The sequence below is a fragment of the Homarus americanus genome, unplaced genomic scaffold (assembly GCF_018991925.1).
Source record: "Homarus americanus isolate GMGI-L3 unplaced genomic scaffold, GMGI_Hamer_2.0 scaffold58074, whole genome shotgun sequence".
Taxonomy (NCBI): Eukaryota; Metazoa; Arthropoda; class Malacostraca; order Decapoda; family Nephropidae; genus Homarus; species Homarus americanus.
The window spans coordinates 2,436,717-2,458,804 of NW_024729094.1; the positions used below are offsets into that span (position 1 = coordinate 2,436,717).

At 38.2% G+C, this 22,088-nt stretch overlaps 1 protein-coding gene across 1 annotated transcript in view; it reads right to left on the reverse strand.

Moving 5' to 3' along the window:
- Window positions 1-4,401: 4,401 nt before the first annotated feature.
- LOC121866310 overlaps window positions 4,402-22,088 on the reverse strand; it is a 32,502-nt gene continuing 14,815 nt past the window's right edge. Inside the window, exons 2-3 of the mRNA XM_042365927.1 lie at window positions 19,590-20,365; window positions 4,402-18,279 (exon numbers count right to left, since the gene is read on the reverse strand). Coding sequence (XP_042221861.1) covers window positions 16,888-18,279; window positions 19,590-20,365 — 2,168 coding nt within the window. The 3' untranslated portion in view covers window positions 4,402-16,887. The remainder of the gene's footprint in view (window positions 18,280-19,589; window positions 20,366-22,088) is intronic.

The window sequence follows — 22,088 nt, forward strand, 5'->3', positions numbered from 1 at the left end:
CTGACCGAGGAGTACAGTTTGAGTCACAACTCTGGCAGCACCTCCTACAGTTCCTCGGCACGTCTAGACAACGCACTACAGCATACCACCCTCAAGCCAACGGCATGGTAGAACGTTTTCACCGGCAGCTGAAGGATGCACTCAAGGCACAGCACGACCCTTACAGCTGGACTGATGCGCTTCCCTTAGTGCTCCTCGGCATCCGTGCGTCACACAAGGAGGATATGGACTGTAGCCCAGCAGATCTGACACTAGGCGAGCCACTTCGGCTACCCGGGGATTTCTCACTCCCTCCTGATCCCAACCAAGCCACTCCAGCCGTTCGTCACGACTTACTCCAAAAGCTACGACAAGCAGTTTCTGCATTCAGAGCTACTGCTCCACGCCAGCCTACTCGGCGCCCTGAACACATCCCTCCTGCACTACTCACAGCCGAGTATGTTTTCGTCAGGCATGATGCTCAGAGCAACCCATTACAACGCCCCTACGATGGACCCTTCCAGGTGGTTACCCGTTCTGCAAAGTTCCTGACAATTATCCGGAATGGCAGACATGACACCGTCAGCATAGACAGAGTCAAACCGGCCGCCTTACCCGTCGGGCCCCCAGCCCAGCAGCACCATCAACAAACTACGCCTGCACCAGTCCACCCGCAGTTACCACCGGCAGCAACACCACGCCCACGACATTTCTGGGCACCCTCTTTTCACCCTCATGTACAACCTGCTCCTGTCATAGAACCTGAACCTGTAATAAACCTCCCACCTATCATAGAACCTGCTCCTGTCATAGACCCTCCTCCTGTCATAGAACCTGAACCTGCTCCTGCCATGGACCCTCCTCCTGACGCAGCCCCTGCAGCAGCAGGAGCACAACAACCATTGCTTGTACAACCTCCTCTAATCCCAAACCCTCTTTCTCCTCCTAATTCTCCCACAGGTTTTGTGTCACTGGACGGAGTTGTTACACGTAGCGGTCGAGTCGTACATACACCTGCCCGGTATGTGTTATGTGTGGGACACAACCCGGACAACATCCAGCCTCCCGCCGCGCCTGGAGGGGAGGGGGAGTATTGTAGTGGACGTCTCCCCTACAAACTGCGTATCGCATTCCAATGTGCCGCCTCCCCTAGCAACCAAGCGAGAGCTGTCCCCAGATGTTACCGTATCTTAGCAACGGAACTAGTCACCGGCTACTTCTCGGGTTTTCCCAACATGACTCATAGAGGACTGGCGGCTGCTGCTGGGTGTATATAAGCTCTGTCTCTCCATTGAGATTCATTCTGCCCATTTTCCTGAACAAGCAACATCTCCTCCAGCAAGCTCCACGCTGTTAACATTTCATTCAACCAGGAGGCCAGCAACAGGCAACACCTTCTCTAACGAAGCTCCTGCACATCTACCTCCTTCAACAAGCTACTCACCGAACGTCTTCTACTGAGCAGCTCCCCACCACACGGCATCTCCAGCACCAGACTGTCTATCATATAACTTATATATTATACAAGAAAACCACATTAGAGCTTCCTTCCATCCTGAGTGCTAGACAACTTTAATATCTCGATACCCCTACAGTGCCATAATCCTGAAAAATTTTATTTGCAGTGGCTTCATTTTCAAAGACACAATGAATAATTTGCTAAGCTGACAAAGAACATCCGTTGCACAGAGGATCCGTCTTGCGACTACCCAAACTACTGGGGCCTCAACTGACGTCGCCGCGGTTGCTGGAGGATCAGCTTTTATCACACTTCATTTTTCCAACATTCGCGGCCTGAGATCCAATTTTTCTTCTGTGGAGCATCATCTATTAACGTCTTTCACCCGACCTCTTACTATTATCTGAGTTTCAACTCACTAAAGCAGCTTCACCCAAACCTTATCAAGTCTCCAACTACAACCTTTATACCTCTTTCCGTTTTAAGGGAAGTGTATGCGCCTACTGCAACACACGTACACCTTTAGCTCGACTAACGGATCTTGAATCTTTCCTTTATGATGTCATCTGGCTCAAAATTCTCTACCAACTATGACTAGTTTTCTTTGTTTCCTATAGTGTTCTTCCAACTCTACCAACTATATAGGACTCTTTGATTATCTTACTTCTTGCCATGAGTCATTGCGATCCAAACACCCCAACACCGAGATCCTCAACCAAGGAGTGAAATTAGGTGAAAATATATGCCGAAGGGCTAAACTTTTGGTGCGCTCTGCCTTGTGGTAGGGAGGCTCTCAAAATGTTTTACGAGTTATATTTACCCTTCGGACAAAACCGCGACACGACTTTTGTCTGTGATTGTACATCACAGGGAGTGATGTACAATCATACTTAATTTATGCCCTCTTAGTGTCTTCTGATCACAATCTTATTTCTATTAAATCAAAACTGGGCACGGGCCCCCCCCCCCCCCCGACTTCCCTCTAAACACCAACTATGGTAATATCGGAGGGCAAACTGGAAATCCTTGCGAGAATTCTTCTCCGACTCTTCTTGGGATGAATGTTGCTTTTCCACTCGGGACGCCTTGGTATGTGCTAACAGCATTGCTGGGTTTATACAGGGTGGTATGAGTGCATTTATCCCATCTTCTACCAAAACTTTCACATTACAGTCATGGTTTGATCGCTCCTGCTCACTTACATGTAGGGAGAGAGATGGGGCATATCAAGTTATCAAACTATGTCCTCCTGTTACTCACTCTTCTTTCATTACATCTAGGAATCGTTGTAAGGCTACTGTATTCTTCGTAGGGCCAAGCGGAATTTTATTTGAAAAACCAAAATATTTATAATAACTTCTGCACTCCCTCCTTTCTTCTTATTTTGTGGCCTGGTATCTTTATAGCCAACACTCCCTCTCATAAGACCAGTCTCTTTGGCACCTTATTTTCCTCTTACTCCACCTTAGACGATTCAGACTCTACCCTTCCTATTCCTGCTCTCCTATAATCTCCACTATCGTCCCATTGCCCTAACTTCACCCCTATCTAAGATTTTCGAAACTACCTCAAACTTTCCTTTTCTCCGTCACCATGAACGCCATTTCTTCTTATTTTTCCCTTCCCCCTAACTCTCAAACCAAATCTGTTTCTAGAGCTGATATCGTTTCTTCTATCAATGCGGATCTGTGCAGCATCTCCGCATGGGGAGGTAGAAATTTGGTTAATCTCATTTCAGGACGCAACCATTTTACCAAATTCTAAAATAGATAAGGTTAGGCCTCACCATTTCCTCTAATATCTCATGGAAGTCACACATCAATAATACAGTATGGCTAAAGCTGCCTCCAGAAAGCTGGGGATGTTGTGCAGATGCCGTAGCTACTTCACTCCTGAGCAGTTGCATCAAGCATATGAGGGATTTATTCGTCCTAACTTGGAGTACTGTTCTCATATCTGGGTGGCTCTTTTTCTGTCCAACTGTTAGACAGGGTGGAATCAAAGGCATTTCGTCTTATTAACTCTCTTCCTTTAGTCAATAATATCTCTTCCCTTTCACTTTGCCGCAATGTTGCTTTACTCTCTCTCTTTTACTGGAAATGTTCGGTGGATTTGGCATCCTGTGTACCGCTGGCAAGGCAATGGGCTCGTAACACACGTCCTGGTGTAGATGTCGGTCACACTAGAATAACCCGTTATAGTGGAATGCTCTGCCTTTGTCTGTCTTTTTATCCTCTTATAATGTCTCACTTCAAAAAGCTGGTTTTCCGGCATTTTCGTTTTGTAGATTAATATACTCTTTTTCTCATCTAATTTTTATTGTTTATTCCTGTTTCGCCCCCCGGCCCCGTTGTGGGTCGATAATTAATCTGTGCCCCATTAAAAAAGTTATTAAAAAAAAACAGCATGCACAGGAGTAACAGTAGTTACGTGAGTAAGATGTAAATAGTGTCTCCTGCCAAATTGTACTTCCTTAAGTCAAACTGAAAACTCCCCAAAAAAGCGACTTATTTAAATTTGCCTCGGAATTTTATTAAAATTTAGTTGTTGTTTTCTCTATCTCCCTGTATGAATATCAATATAAAGATCCGTGGTAGACAAATTCCGAATCTTAACCCTCGTCTATCTGATCAAGAATCAGAAAGGCATATTTTCTGAGCTCAAAATCTCAGTATAGGTAGTTCCTGACGCGCTGTGGTCAAAAAACCTCAGAGGGGCACCCCGCTCCATGGAAATTTTTTCAGTCAAAAAATTTATTTTCTCTAACCTGACTTGTTTTTTGTTTGTTTTTTGAGGCGGGGGAGGGCATTGTCGCGTACTAAGCTGCTGTATTCTGTTAATTGCTTGAAGTTCCGGGTCCCTGTTTAGAGCTGGTGTTTCTGATCAAGGTGCAAGGTGCATTCATCAAATCTTTCCAATTTTCTGATGTGAAATTCGTCCACAAGGAAAAATAAGAGAATAAGTAGAGAGAAAACGTTTTAATGTCAAGTGATATAATTAGTTAACAACGTGTTTCAACAGTATGAACATTGTTACTGAGGGATCCATTTAACATACGCGCAGCAATCACAGAGGATCAGGTACGATGTTATAATGTCTTCACCCGACATGATTACTCTTGGCAGGGAACTATGAAGTTAAATTTACATCAGCTTGTATTACTTCTAACATATCCATCTATATCACTTAGAAATAAAATGTCTGAGTGTAATTTGATACAACTTAACAAAATTGAATATGGTTCTTATTGGCTAAGAAATCGTTTAGTGACTCTTCATCACTTGTAAACAATATTATATGAACTAGTACAGGTAACAGCAAATATTTCATGTTCCTTATTGTTCATATTTCTGGACATTGGCTTTAAATTTAGCATAAGGATATGTGAGTCTGTAGTTATCATCATATCTCTGAGTTCCGAAGTGCTCCTAGTTTTGAATACTTATATGCCACTACTGTTAACGAGTGGAAACGTCTAGAAGTGAGTTTCGGCAGTAACACAGTATTAAGGCAGGAGCAGTGTGTGTCCAGAAGAGACTGTGTGAACCACATGTTTGCATGTTGTTTTGAAGAGGTATTTGTGGCACAGTATTTCATGGATGTGAGAAAAAAATGAGATAATCATCACGAGAGCACTGTTGAATGCACTGATATGCACAAGATACTGTTATGTGCTAAAAGTGTGTATTAAGAGAGTGTGAAGCATGTGTTAAGAGTATTTCGGGGTAAAAGAAACAGGTTCCCTGTGTAACATTGTTATGATTGTCTAATAGTATGGAAAGATACAAATGTTAATGCATTTGGTTTGAAGTGTGTGAACTTTGAGAATGTTGAGTGACAAAAATGATGAAAATATGGAGAGAAAGGAAACTGACATAATATTTCGTTGAAAATACTGCTTTTCGTCCAATCAGCGGAGTTGAGCAACAATTAGGTCTGGTTATTAACTACTTGGACGGGTGACCACCAAAGAACATTAATAACTGTTGCTATTTAAACCAAAGGACTCTACTGGAAATAAGCATCTCATGGTTTTACCTACTTTTGGTCACACTGCATTAGCACCAATTATTACTATTATTATTACTATTATTAAGGAAGGTGTTTCAGATGTCTGGGAGTGGATATATAAACAAGTGTACCAACGATTGACCAATTGAATCACAGTAGAATGAACTGTTTAACAGAGTATTGAAAAATGTAGAGAGAGAACTGTTTCAAGATAGGGGTGTATAGGAGAATCACTGAACAAATGTTACTGTATGAAACAAGGGCTCTGGATGCAAGAGGGAGAAACTTGTTAGAAGTGACATAAAATAAGCCTGAGATCAATATGCAAGGCAAATAGGATGTACAGTCGAGTGTAGAGAATGAGAAATACAAAAATAAACTAGAAATTGAGTTTGAGACTGGGATCTGTTATGGCGGAATGAAATTTCCAAGGAAATGGGAAGCGAAAGATTGATAACAACTAGTATTTAATTCAGTAATGTGGAAGATCACAGGACCACATGGCATACAGTGGCCTCAGGGGATGGACGAAGTACTGATGGGTGATGCTAAGTTGTGTGAAGTGTTAAAGATAATCAAGATAATCTAGGTCCTTGTTGTGGAAGGGGAACGCCATCACTGTGTTACGGCAGTAAGAGTAAATTAAAAAACAACTCATGAAGAGTAAGTGCCCCATCTTACTTCCAATTGTCCTAGAGTACAGTGGGAAAAGGCTTGCAGGACAGGAGAGCCATATCCATAACTCTTTCAGAGAGGGTAAAAAAAATATTGTATATTGAACTAAATCGACAGGAAGGATCTTAGGAGTGTATGACAGTAGTATCGACATATTCGTAATCTTATCTCATAATATAATTTTATTGTAATAAAAAAGGATTGCATATCACTTGCATAGCAGTGACAAATGTTATTCCAGTATCTTGTACAGAGAAGTGCATGCGTTCTCCAAAATTTTGGCCGCCAACCTCAGATAAAGAGCTTGTAGGATTGAAGTTTAAATTAAAAACTAGATCGTAATTTATGATATCACTACAAAGATTATAGGCAGAAGATTTTCAGGAAAACTCATCTCCTATACAAAATATTATTCTAACAACTTCCATTCCCTTTCAGACTAAATGTACTTAGACACCTCCCACGGATGTTGTCCAACATTTTACAATACTTACTTTATGATATACTATGGTGGACTTTTAATTGTAGGTGTTACATGTGGCATGTTACATTTTGAGTAATGTGTTGCACTTCGAGATTGTTACACACCAATGTTTCAATGCATATCTCACTATTGCACATGTTTACTGAACACCTACATTTATGTCATCCACAAGTAATATTGTGGAATAGTTTTTAGTATTAACTACTACTGAGTATGGAATTAAAATTATCAAATGACCTTCTTCAAGAACAGGTATACAGTATATAATCTACATTATCACTGACCTAATTTGACAAATTACAAACCTGTTGTCCATTCTAAGTCTAATGTAGTTTTTACCTAAGCAATAATAAGTGCTTTGTTCTGCATATTAAACTAGTCAGTCAGATATTAGCTTAATTTTTAACATTAGAAAAATAAAAAACCATAACTTTAATCGCTTTCTGTAAACAATAATTTTCAACTTTAAAAGCCAAAAATAGTCATATCTCTGTGAAAGGAAAACTCTATACAGTATTGTACAATACAATACTGGATTTGAATCTTCTAACCATGAATATTGTCACAAATGTAAAAATTTATCTTGAACTATTAACTGTTGGAGCAAGATGTTGGAAATGATATAGTAACACTTATTGGAATTCTTTGTTTAAATATTAAAGTTAATGAATTATTAAATAGGTGCCTCAGTTATATACTGTATTAAAAGTTGTGATTATATCAATACTTAAGCTTATGAAATGTTTATATAACTACAGTTTAACTGGCAAAGGGTCATAAAAATTCAGATACTTGTCACGTAAACAACACCAAGAGGCATGTTTGACGGACTGTTGGCTCTTGGTAAACTGTCAACTGATGAAACATTCTCTTCCCTACACCAGTTACCAAATACCGCACTGCACTGTACACCCACAACCATAACACGGTGAAAAAATATCTTAAATGCTAGTACCAGTGTGATTGGTCCTTAACATCTACCTCCCACATAGTGTGAGATATAAGTTATAATGAGTATATTTTGGCATAATAATTTGATATAGTTTAACTATATAGGAGTAAATATAGTTTAGAATATATTGTATATCAGGAGTGATGAATGATTACTATATATATATATATATATATATATATATATATATATATATATATATATATATATATATATATATATATATATATATATATATATATCATACATACCCCGTCATTAAACATTACATAGTAATAATCTCACCAATTAGACATGGAATTTCCTTTAGTCCAAATCACTTTCATAGGTGGATTAAGTATCTCTTGATGGAAGGTAAATGGACTACAGGTCACGTCTCGTATTTCAGGATTACACGAACCAGAATCTACATCATCGATAATAAGGCAACCAGATCCTGCATCACTCTGTAACCTGTATCTAGGTCATCCAGGAACAAGGTAATCTGTATCTAGGTCAACCAGGAACAAGGTAATCTGTAACTAGGTCATCCAGGAACAAGGTAGCTTACAACTAGGTCATCCAGGAACAAGGTAATCTATAACCAAGCCATCCAGGAACAAGGTAGCCTATGACTAGGTCATCCAGATCAAGGTGACCTGTATCTAGGTCATCCAAGAACAAGGTGACCTGTATCTAGGTCACCCAAGGACAAGGTGACCTGTATCTAGGTCACCCAAGGACAAGGTGACCTGTATCTAGGTCACCCAAGGCCAAAGTGACCTGTATCTAGGTTACCCAAGGACAAGGTGACCTGTATCTAGGTCATCCAAGGCCAAGGTGACCTGTATCTAGGTCATCCAAGGCCAAGGTGACCTGTATCTAGGTCACCCAAGGATAAGGTGACCTGTATCTAGGTCACCCAAGGATAAGGTGACCTGTATCTAGGTCACCCAAGGATAAGGTGACCTGTATCTAGGTCACCCAAGGATAATGTGACCTGTATCTAGGTCACCCAAGGATAAGGTACTTATAAACTGCTGACATGTAAGAAGTGAGGGACCAACTAGTAGACTGACAAATATCAAGATGATACGAGAAGAGAATAAAAGATATCTAGCGTCCAAGGATAACAAGATAACGACCCAAATACATAATGTAGGGATCCCGATGGCACGGAAACTAGTTAAGGTGTATGTACCATGATTCTACACTATGCGAGGACTACACAAGCAGAGCCATGCGAGGACTACACAAGCAGAGTCAAAGTTCACTGAAGGACAAGGCAACCCAAAACAAGGCAACTAGATGATATCTGTGAAAGACAGCATTCAGTCTCTCCAAAACTTTCAGCAAATTGAGCAAAAATAAATTATGATTCATTCTCTTTTAGATAATGGGTTTTGTTCGTAACCTATAAACACAATATAATACTTGATTATGATGAAGACTAAAAAATACAAAATTTATTACCTTATTTTGATAGTAAATAATTACAAGTGGAAGGCAAATGCCAAGTATTTCTTGTAAGCTTAAAACATTGTTTGGGTGTTTTATCACTTGGACTAGTATTTCACAATCAAACTCCAACAAGGCCTACCCCAGCATACAATCTGGCCAAGTTTCAATGTGATCAAGGATTCTTATATCAAACAACATATTGATACTTTGTTTCACAAACAAACTTTACATGAAAATATACCACAGCAACTGTGCCAAACTCCATATCGCCCAACTGATTACAGACGTAAACTCAGACATTTTGATATTGTATGATTAACAGATTAAAGAAAAAATTTCACAAATCTCAATTTATAGCAAAAGTGGCCTGTGAGACTTTGCCCCCTGGATTGTCTAGTGGCAGCTTACACTGCCTCAATAAATCAGTAATATTACTGCAGAGCTGTTTCTCACCTGCCACACCTGCGTCAAAGCTATGATTATAATTCCCGGGCCAATGGTTGTTTTGAGAGTCAACTAATCTTTAGGTTCACCAATATGAAAAGAAACATTTACCCCCATTGGCACAAAGTCATCATGTGAAGGTGCTACAAATTTTACAATATTTGGTACATGATAAAAGCGGACCAGGGGTCAAACGTTACATGAGGGAGGGAGGAAAGGGCAACGACTGGTCAAACTTGTTGGAGAATAAATATAAGGATTCTCCCTGGAAATTCAGAAATTCCAAAGTTAAATATTAATGGCAAAATATATATCCAAGATGATGATGAAGATGATGTAATCTTGTAAATTTAAGAACTACAGTACTAGGAAATCATTATATATGAACCAAGAGGTCCTTAATTAAGAAGATATGAGAAGTTTAAGGAATGGGTCACCACAAATGATGGGAAAATCAGTGATGTTCACAAACAAACCAAAGTTTTATAACTCAAGAGAGCAGAAAAGAAGGGCTGAGGACCAGTCAAACTCAGAGCTCTGTAACATGGCAATGAACTAAAATTCTTAGATCATTATGAAAAGTTGAATCTTGCTAATACCTAATAGATCATGGCGTAGGTGGCCAGTGCTACACTTCAGGATTTGCCACATGAATATCTTGTTAAAGCTTTTGTAAAGTAATAAATTCCTTATTCTCGGATACATTTGATAAATATTAAAGAAAAACCAATAAAGAAGTGTTGTTTAGTCATTTACCACGCTTCCTACAATATGTTGTTGTCGAGGAATGTATTCCATGTATAATGAACTATAGGTTTACACAGGTTAAAATTAGTGTTGCTTTACCAAAATGAACCATGTATTTGTTTAACTTCCGGGAAACGATGAACTTTAAAACTCACTTAGTTTTGAAACAGACATTAAGTAGTAATGGTATCTTAGATTTAGCCTTTGTCCAGTGCGCAAGGAGTAGCTTTGCATTTACAAATCAAGGACCCTTTATGCCAAAATGTTGGGGCCAATTGCATTTCGGTTTTTGAATGCCCAGGTCTAGCCATGATGTAATGTTTTTTCTTACATCAACACTTCCTGCCTCTTGCATTCAAGATGTTTTTACAAATACATGACTTTGATTAGGTATTTTATAATGCTTCAGATATGGGTAATTTTTTGTATGATCCACTGTAGTAAATTTGGGCAATGGCCCAGTAACACCACTGCATTTCGACATATACAGTTGTTGCTGGTTTTGTTGTATTTATAATTATACTTTAGGACATCTTTACAGAAAGCTTTTTTTTTGGGGGGGGGGGGGAAATTTTAGCCCAAAACTTAGCAGTGGTGAGTATTAACATAAAAGTTTGTGAGTTACAGGTTGAACACATTTTAGTTGACTGGCTACTCTTCTATATTCAAATTTCATTTATCTATACAGTACTGTACTATTGCCCAGTGATGTGGAACCGAACCCGGAACCACAGAAACCAGCATATTTTAGAGGAAATGAACCCAGAACAGGAACCGCCGAAAAACCCACGGGTTCCTGGCTCTGGCTGGGTTTACGGTGTAAGAGCGAAAATGAGGCTTCTGTCAGTGTTAAATAAAACCCCAGAAAAAAATACTCTCTCCCAGACTGCATGTGGTTCACCAGCTGACAGTGACAGTTGAGAGCCATTATTCAAGAAGTTGCATACAACGTGTCAGCATTGCACTGTACTCAAATATTTGTTGAACGGCTTTTTTCAGTCCTGAAGTTAATTCACCGAGAAAGGCGGTCAAACATGAAGACCGGTTGGAATCAATCCTATTCCTACGCCTAAATGGCTTTTTGAATTACATTGTTCAGTGAAAAATGTATCTACAGTATGCAGATTATGTGTATGGAACTGTGTGAGACATATTAACGTTTGAATGTACAATATAAGCATTTTAATTTATGTAAAAAATTAATAAGTGTTCTTTTCAAAATATTTATTTTTAAGTTTGTCTTAAGTGTACGTCAATAAGTTATCTGAACAATGTTAGAAATAATATGCACAATAATTGTTGTATAAAGAGTGGAGAAAATATTAAAATAATATTTTTTTCAATAGATTTTCTTTAAGTTTATCAGAGCTGGGTCAAGAAGTTGTAAGGTGCATGTTAAACAAATAAATTAAATAAGTAAACACAATGAAAGGAACTAATCAATTTAATAAATGTATAATGTTAAGTTATATTTAAGAAATAAATAATTAATAAAAAAATCCTAATGTATATTCCTTGCGGAGTTTTACTCTTATTTAGGAACCGGATCCGAAACCGATTTCATAAAGATTGAACCGAACGCGAACCTGGAGCTGATTAGTTATGGTTCCGCATCACTGTTATTACCACTGAATGCAACTGCCACATGTTTTAACAGGGCCGTAGGAAGTGGTTAAGCCTCTCAAGCTTGAGCCTGACTAATAACTTAACCAATTTATTTGGGAATGCCATAAACTTTCAGGAAATAACATGATCAAGTCTTAAGAGAAGCTGTTGTGCAACTGAAAAAGTATTATGTTCAACTGAGCTTAAACTCTACGCCAGAATCATATTGGAGAACAGATCAGTTCAATTCTCCTACTCATGGAGTCGGTATTTTTTTTCCGGGAAAGTACCGACTTGTTGTCTTGATAAAATAAGCTTCTAGATCCCAATTGGTTAATAATAATGGTACTATAGCCTATGGTGTGATATTATTTACTAAACAAGTGGAGCACGGAGTGAAAAGAGCGAAACTGGAGTTTTCGCTCCAGCTTTTTATTGGCACGCTTCACGGTGGTAGTGCTATTGTTCTTCCACATATAATTGCTTTCAAATTGCCTATATAAAGCTGTGGTCATTTCTGATATTGTGCATTTATTACATAGTTAGCACTCCTTTATAAAATGGCAAAAAAGTATAAAAATAGTGAAGTAATGACAAAAAGTGTGCGTTGTGGTGACAGTGAAGCATGGGTGAGGTCCCTACGTTTGACGTTTATACCATATAAAATGCCTTTACAATTCTCACAATACAGTATTCGTTTTCTACTGTGAATACCGTTTGTGGTAAATGTGAAATAAAGAGAGAATACGCCATGTTAATTTGTCAACTTTACTAAGCCTTACCAATATAAACTCGTTTCCTACGGCAACGGGCCGGTTTAATAAGGTGTTTGTTAAAGTTGTGACTGTACGAGTACAATAGAGCATAGCAGTGAAAATGTATGGTTGTATGTTGAACCTACCGTGTACCGTATACATTGCTTGCACCTACAGCTTTTTATAATCCTAAATAATATACATAAAGAAGAGTTTCTTTACTCTTTCATCAAAGAAAGCCAGAACTGTATGTCTTCATTCTCATAGTTTTGGGCGTTTTCGGTTATCAAAATTTTGAAAAAAGTATCCTCAACTTACAGTATATTATACTAAATAGTCAAGACAGTATTGTATCTTGCTACTAAATAGTTTAAACCTCGACAATATCAGTGTTCCAATTTACTTAATCTCACAAGCTATGAGAGAAACTTGGTTAATATTGAACAAGTGGATTTGCAGGATCCTCTATACTGCTATAAACTATCATTCAAGTACACAGACCAACTTCTGTATTTTAGTGGCATAAGTGAAAATCTGTTTATAAATCATTTTGGTGATTTGTCTGCTGTTGAGCTCACCTTATAGGATTTTATCTACTTGTCCCGTGGAAGATCTTCTCTTTGCCAAAGCTGTGAAATAGCCACTTAAATCTCCGGGTCTATATTGCATAAAGTTTTTTTGTTTGCCAAACAATTTTAACCTCTTGATTTTCTTTACCTGTACCTGTACCTAGATATGGAGCAAATTTAGGATTACTTAACTCAATATATGCCATTTTATCTTCTGTGAGGCAATGTTCTTGTTAAATGCTTTTTAGGTGTTTGGATTTATTTGTATTACTCTCCTCACTTTTTAGGCATCGGCAAAAGAGATCATGTACAAAGTGTTATTACTATTTGTTTGTCCATCGGCATATACCTAAAACATTGTTATGGTTACAAGTCTTACTGTTCCAACTGGATTAGCTTTAACTTGGAAGACAGTCTACAGTATCTGTCCTGTGTAGATGAACATATTGAAGTCAACCTGAAGGTAAAATTTTGATACTTTAGAGGACAAAATGCATCAGTACAGATATTTTAATAATGAACAGAGTAAAAAAAATCAAACATTATCTGCTGAAGCTCAATGTAAATGATAATGGCTAAAGGTCATAATTTTGTCAGATGATTACTATATATATATATATATATATATATATATATATATATATATATATATATATATATATATATATATATATATATATATATATATATATATATATTGTATCAATGCAGATATAATGAACATTCACCTGTGTATGTTTTATCCCCAGGTCAAGTGTACAACACTAATTAAAGTCTTTGTCATACGCAAGGGTCACTGGAAGATAAAAAACCACACCCTTGTTAAGCAATTGTGCATGATTCAGTGGAAACCTTCTCATGAAATTTCCCGTGAATATTACCAGAAAATCAAGAACATCAAATTCAAATGGATATTATTTAATCATCGTCACCACTTGCCAGTCACCTGAAGGTCATGGTCTAAACCTGAAAATGTTTTGATGAGATTTTAAACCAACACTTATCTTCATTAGACAAAATGAAAGTAGTTCCCATAGGCCTGTTGGCTCATTAGCAGTGTGGAACAATACATTGAAGACTAAAGCCTCTTTTCAGTACACAAGAAGGTAGCGTGGAAGGTACTGCACTTGACTACCATCACTTATGTGGTGTTAGTCTTTTACTTCTATTCAGACCGACTTATTAATTTTCTCTTATAAAAAATCCACCATAAGGATATGAAAGACTTTCACATACCTTGGTCCCCGAGGTATGCTAGGGACTGTCAGTTGATGGAAAGCATCCAAACGAGGGCCACCGGACTAGTGCCTGTACTCCGGCACCTCAGGTACCCAGAGAGATTAGAACGCCTGCAGTTGCCCAGCAAAGGGTGACTTATAGAAGCCTATAAGCACCCGATAGAATATTACTCATTCGAGTGTTCATACCCAGAACTGAAGGATGCCCGCCCACTAGAGGTCACAGACTCAGGTTGAAGAAGCCACAAGTTTAGAAAATTATAAGTGCAAACTTTTTGGAGTGAGAGTTGTGAATTCTTGGAACAACCTCTCAGAGAATGTAGCGACAGCACCGACTGTTAGCTCATTCAACAGTACATAGCAGAGACGTGACTGACCACTGAAGCGGCTAGCCGGTCCAATCAGTGGCGAAAAGGATAAAGTCAAATTAATCTGCATTCTACCCTATCCCACTTAAATTCCTCTCAGACTTAAATCTGTATTTAATTTCTAATTTCAAAAATTTATTTACTCTGTAACTTAGTTGGAGAAACAATTTTACCAGGAAGACAGCTGAAGTATCTAATACAGGACTTGTGCTGCATTACCAACAAGATAAGTACAGTACTGGTGCCATAAAAAGAAATCAGGTAAAGAAGTATATATCCAACCTACTTGCTATGGGGAAAGTCATTAACTCCACTTAATACACTTCAATAATGACTACCTTGACCTTAATATGAACGTGATAATTGCTCTCAACATAAAAGTTTTCCTCTAAATGGGCCACGTAATAAAGGATTAATTTGACTGGAAAAATATAAAAGGTGCTTGGATTATATTATGGGCATTGCAAGCTGGGAAGCACCTCAAGTCTTTTACTACAGTATTACACAGTGGCCTAGAATTGGGCACTTGATGTGGTAGCCTCTGGTCATTATTTATCTCAAAGAGATATCAGGACCTTTGTGTAAAAGAAATATGTGAAGTTCATTAAAAAAAAAATATATATATCTATAAAAAATTCAGCCAAGATATACTGCAGTATTGATATCTCACATACTGTACTGTATACGAGTGACGTTCATACTGTACCGTGATCGCACGGGCGACATAACTAATTTATCTCATATCAGCGAAGAACTAAGAGTAAGATATTCATTAATATTCACTGGCTTATTTGGCTGACACAAAAAGAAGGAAATAGATTTGGAACATCATCCATAAAACTGTGGCTAATTTGTAAGAATTCTTTCAACTTTTATAATTTTAAAAGAAATCATCTTTAGATTAGTCAGTGTGATGATTCTCTATCACAGTGAGGTTGGTGATGGAACCATTAACATATAAACGCGTCATAAGGAACACCAATTCAATATGAAGAATGGAAAACTACAAATTTCTAATACAACTGGAATTAATAATCTTAACTTCAGGAAATTTTTAAATTAAGTTTTAATCAGACACAAGGAAATAATCCTATCCAAGCTTAACCAAGTCAGAAGTTAAGAACCGTTGGATGGAGAGAAAGTTCGATTTGACCTTTTCTATAATTAAATAAGTTTAAATACAACAAAGTAAACTTTGAAAATAAAACTACTGCATTATATGGTTCATCTCTTAGAATTTTCAAGAGTGCTGAGTTGCCTCACTTGGAGAACTACAACTCTACCTGGTCTCCGTGATAAGCCAAACACATTACTACGAACACACAAAGGATGGCTACCAAGCTGGTGCTAACACTTGGACACCTTTCTTAACACGAGAAACAAAATTATTTACAATTGCTTAGTTTATACTAGAGAAGGGCAAGGGATGAGTTAATATAAGTATAGACCCTAAAAAGTGCTGAGGTACTCACTCGAATGTATGGATCGGGGGGTTAGTTGACGACCATCCCACTCGTAACTATCGCTACACAGACTATCATTGAAGCAAGAGTTGTGAACTCTTGGAATAACCTGTTGTGAACTCTGTTGTGAACTCTTGGAATAACCTGTTGTGAACTCTTGGAATATCCTGTTGTGAACTCTTGGAATATCCTGTTGTGAACTCTTGAATAACATGCTGCCAGATTATGTTGCAACATCAACAAATGTTCTCTATCTTTAAGTGCATACTTTATCAACACTGGCAAAAATTCAGGTATATTCAACAGCTCATGCCAGTACTGTAATACATAAAAAAAATCTGACCTGTTAGCTAGTTAGTGTGTTCGTTGCGAAAGTGATGTTAACCACTAATAGTTCCATAACCAACCTCACAATGTATCATCAAACATAGAATAATAATAATAATAAAAAGTTATGGCAAAACAGCCATATACAGTAGTGCCAGTGATATATCTTCTATTTATTGTTAGGTAAAGTGCAAATAATAGAGGTCTTCATGCTGCACAGCTAGTACTGTACTGTACTGTACTGTACTGTACTGTACTGTACTGTACTGTACTGTATATTGAAAATTAAAACAACCTGGTCCCTATTTCTTCAGGCAAGTCCTGCCTCTAAAATACTGATGGTGAGATTTACTTTTAACTATTAAATGTGCTCAAAGGAAGGGCAAGGAGCCATCCAATGGGTGCAAGTCGAGGCAAGTATGGTGGCCTGGGCGGGGACATGGCTTCCACCCTGGGTTTTCCACATCATTCCACCGCCAGTGAGCCTCATGACGGTACATGTTGTCACCATAGTGGGCTAAAGCCTTCTTCCCAGGGTTCCACGGGCCAGGTAACCAGTTGGTCCCTACACGCAAGAAAGAGCTGAGGTAGCAAGATGGAGGCATTTTCTTTCCACTCCTGTTCAATGTTAAATTCTTCTGGATTGATTTTGCAACTTTAATAGATGTTGCAATGTGGCCATGCTGAAGACAAACCAGATTATCTGGGTATTTCCCAAGAGCTTCCAGTGTTCCCAGTGAAGGCATTGAATTCCTGCCCCACAAGTCTAATGCAAACCCTCCCTGACTAGTTGCATAGATATATTTACTTATAACAGACTTATTATTTTTATTGGGTTGATCACTAAGATATGGCGAGAGACCAAGTCGTCTCATTCGTTGTTTATTTCTAATAAACACTTCAACATCCGAATTTCTATAATATGCATCATCGTCAAAGTCCCACGGTAGGCCGTCTTTAAACTTCACGGCACCTAAAAGAGTACCAGAGCTAATTTCATATGGGACGTGGTTCTCTTTTGCAATTATGTTAACGGTGTTTAACATTTTATTTTTTATTTTTAAACAACAAGGCGGCAGGATGTAATATCTCACTTTATAAGAAGCACTACAATCGTAATGTACTTCACGGCAGTTGTACTCAAAGCTTGTACCATTGCTAAAGGTGATGTAGTTAAGCTCCCATTTCTGTGCCAGCTTCCTGTACTGTCTCTTGATGGCCCACAGCTGTGCTCTTGCTTGCTTCCTTTCTTCTTTTGTCACACAGCTTCTGTCAGGCTCCCTATGCTGTTCCTTGGGTTTGACAATTCTCTGCACATGGAACATTACATCTGGGCAAGTCATGGTCAAGTACCCCTGTCTCTGTACTCTCAAACTCCAGTCTATGGCTAGTGATTTGTGAGGCATATTTTGGTCATAGGGCACATCACGAATGATCCTGGTTGCTGCTAAGAAAGAGGAGGCAGCGACATCACAGAAGATACAGGCAGCCCGGGAATATTCATAACCATCCCTGAGTGTGAGACGTGAATTGCTCATTGTTAGACGCGTGCACATATAGTCCCATGATCCATCTCGCCCACGTTCTGCACCACTCACGATACCTACACCAAGAGATCGGAGTCCCAGAGCAACAGAGAGCAACCGATTGAGATCAAGGTCATCTGTGATGGCTATGACACCATCCAGAACAAGAACATAGGGTGTGGTAACAGATGCTATCAAGCTGTGGAGGTTACTACGCCGCCACTTCTCACACCGTACCTGTGGAAAGAAGTTAATAAGAGCCAACATTTATTGAGTGATTATATATATATATATATATATATATATATATATATATATATATAATATATATATATATATATATATATATATAATATATATATATATATATATATATATATATATATATATATATAATATATATATATAATATATATATAATATATATATATGTATATATATATACGGTATATATATAATATAGGGCTTTAGTGATATCTAAAGCTCGTTTCCTATTTCAAAACGCCTTAACACATCCCTTCTCACATCTTAACTCATACCTTACAACACTGTATCTGCTCATACTTCACCTGTGTCATTATTAGAGGAAATTTAGGGTTGAAAATATATGGGGGAATGCTCTGGAAAATGTAGCAATTTATAACATGAATTTCCATGGGAAATAGCTGATTGTTTAACCTATGGGTTCTCTGGAATGCACCACATAGGTTAATTGGGAACTGACTGCGTTTGACGTCGACATTCACTTCTCAGGCCTGTACAGTACTAATTGATTGAGCGTGTCATTGACTGAACAGTTCACCTGACATCGTAAAAGTTAGTCATGTGACGCCGTACTCACTCACAGGTTTTCTATCTAAAAATAATATTGCATAACATTCGAGAGAAAACACATATTTAAAAGACTACGAAACAATTTTGTGTTTTCTGGGGGAGGCCACAATCCTCAGTAAACTTAAAACTCCATCCTCTGAGAGATACATCTGCTCCACGAACCAAGGATGGTACATACTAACCATACCTTTAATTCCTGGCCGCCTCCTAAGGCTCCCAGACTTAAGACAATCGACCAGCAAGAGTATAATAGTCAAGGGAATCGGGCAGTTTTAGGCATACTGGCTGGGGCTATTTGGACATCAAGAGCCGTGTGGTGGCCAAGTGTGGCATTCGGTTATAATTTATATCAAAGGGTTATTCTCCATTATAATCTCCTATAGCTTGTTTGGGCCAGAAGTGGCATCCAAGCACTGCAGCCAGTCATTTCATATAGCAGTACTAGATGGTTGTTCATGTTCTTATAGGTGTTCCATCCTTTGAACCAATACAGTTTCTTCCCATCTGTTTTCAAATGGCAACAAAACTAAATGAATACTGAATCTAAAGTATTTCTGAACAGGAGAGACTGTACCCAATTAATGAACTTTTGATTTTTTATTAATGTATCACTGCAGGTAACTGTTTGATAATGAAGTTACTGCTGGATGATATACGGAAAAGGAACATTTTGAAAATCGATTCTGTACTACTATATAACCTCAACAACTCACCGTAACAAATGTCACATCAGCCAAATGACTTATATCGTCCACTTCTGCACGCTTCTCGTCATCTACGCCCACAATGATGCCTACATTCCTCCACAATGCCCTGGCTTGACGCACCACACTCACAATATAAGGAGGTGATGAACTGCATCCATCCAGTAGGACTGTGACCTGGGTTGAGAGGGGTGGGAGGGGATCATCACCCAAGTCATCCAGCTGAGCTATGCCAGGCAGGAAGCTGTTGATCACGTCACTCGGGTATACTGGGTAAACAGATTTGATAGATTCAGAATAGTCTAACTTGGAGGATTGCCGAGGGTCTTCTTCACCATTGTAATATGGATATTTGCTGCCGTATTGTTCTTGTTTCTCTGGAGGGCGTGTTGTTTTGTGACTCTCTGCTTTTTCAGATTTTTTTCTGTTTATTCTTCTCAAATACGTACTATTTTTTATTAAATTTCTTGTATTTTTTGATAGATATGCAGTTTTGTTTGATTTATCAATTAATCCAAATTTTCTCAAACTGTGGTTATAAAATTTTTCAAAACCATCTGTAAGTCTGGCATGCATTGCATACACTGGCCTCTTCCCACTTTCAATTTCTTCATTCCCAATGACAGTATTTAGAGGAGTTGAGTTGGAGGAGAATATACCAAGAGGCGCAGGGGTAAAACCTGGCCTGGGGGGAGGAGGACCTCTCACTTTCGAGCTATGACGAGCGTCCAGTAATGCTGCCGTAGCCTCCAACTCTGATGCTACTGACATTGTGTGGCCAGCTCCTGGAAAATAAGAAACCGTATAAAAATAAACCCTCTAAACAAGAAAGCAAATACAATATTACTTTTCATAACTAACAATACATTTTTATCTGAGAAATTTCCTCAATACAATAAAATATTATAAAAAATAAGAAATCGCTAAACAAAAATTAAATTAAATTAAAATAGTTAATAATGAAGATATAGATATAAAGTACATGATGAATAGCCAGGTAGGCTATATTAAAACAACATGCGAAGTAAAGAATATGAGAAAAAAGATGTAAAACAACAAATATAAATAAAGAAATGCAAATTAAAGAATATGACGAAAACCAGTGTATATTGTAAAACAAAAATTAAACACTAATAAAAAAAAGAAACCAGGAATACCGATATGCTAAAACACAAGGAACATGGTAGAAACATGGATTATAAACACAAGGAACATGGTAGAAACATGGATTATAAACACAAGGAACATGGTAGAAACATGGATTATAAACACAAGGAACATGGTAGAAACATGGATTATAAACACAAGGAACATGGTAGAAACATGGATTATAAACACAAGGAACATGGTAGAAACATGGATTATAAACACAAGGAACATGGTAGAAACATGGATTATAAACACAAGGAACTTGGTAGAAACATGGAATATAAATACAAGGAACAAGATACACAAAAATTATGTAAAACAACGAATGTGATTAAATCAAAGACGCAGAAACACAAAGTTCAAGATACATACAAGAGTGAAGGTACAATCAACAAGTTAAAGACGAAAACCTTTAGTGTCATAACATTTACCATAAAAAATAGATCACCTGAAGATTAATCACAACTTATTTCACCCGGTCACGTTAACACTCCCTGAGGTTATGTTTGGTTGGTTAATCTTGAGGTGAATGAAGCTGGGGCATTAAAATTCACTGATCCAAAACAGTAACTCCTGTCCTATCCTGGCAAGGAGACGAAGCCGAAGCCAGACATTAAAAAGTCGTGAAGCCGAAGCCAAGGCTTTTCAAGGCTTCATCAAAACTTAACACCATTATTTATAAATGATCTTGTATTACCTTGTGTTGATGGGAATATGCCTGGTATTCTTAAGATGTAGCAATGGTGTATGTTGCTATGTAAGCTTTATCACATTTCGGATAGAATTTTGTCACCACCTCCACCTTGTCCGAAATTGCTTATTGATACCACTGAACAATTAGAAAATTCAAGCTTTTATGGCAAGTGGGCTGCCAGGAATTTTCAGTACACTATATGCTCGAAAACAAAGAAACAACCTACTAGCAAGCCTTTATAGAGTTGTGTTCTGACCTTGCTCAGTTGTGTTCAGACCTTACTAGAGGAAAGGTCATGGCCGAATTAGCTCCCGGGGATTAATCGTCAGTAATGGCTTGTACTGGTTGTGAGCAGGGCTGTGCCCTTCTGAGGGCCGAGTTAGTGAAGGTCAAGGACGAAAACTTCAAATTAAAGGAAGTGATTGCGAGGATGAAGGAGGAAGACAAGAGACAAGAAAAGCCCGTGTCTGACGAAGACACAGGCGAATGGGGGGTTGTGAGGAAAGGAACGACCAAACTGGTGGTGAGAAAGGACACCGAAACGACAACAGCTAAGTGTACTAACTCTTTTAGTCCTTTGATAGACGAATTGGACGTTAGCATAGTCAGGGACAGGGCTGACAAGGAAGGTACAAAAGACTTAATTGGTGGTGATTCTCAGGTAT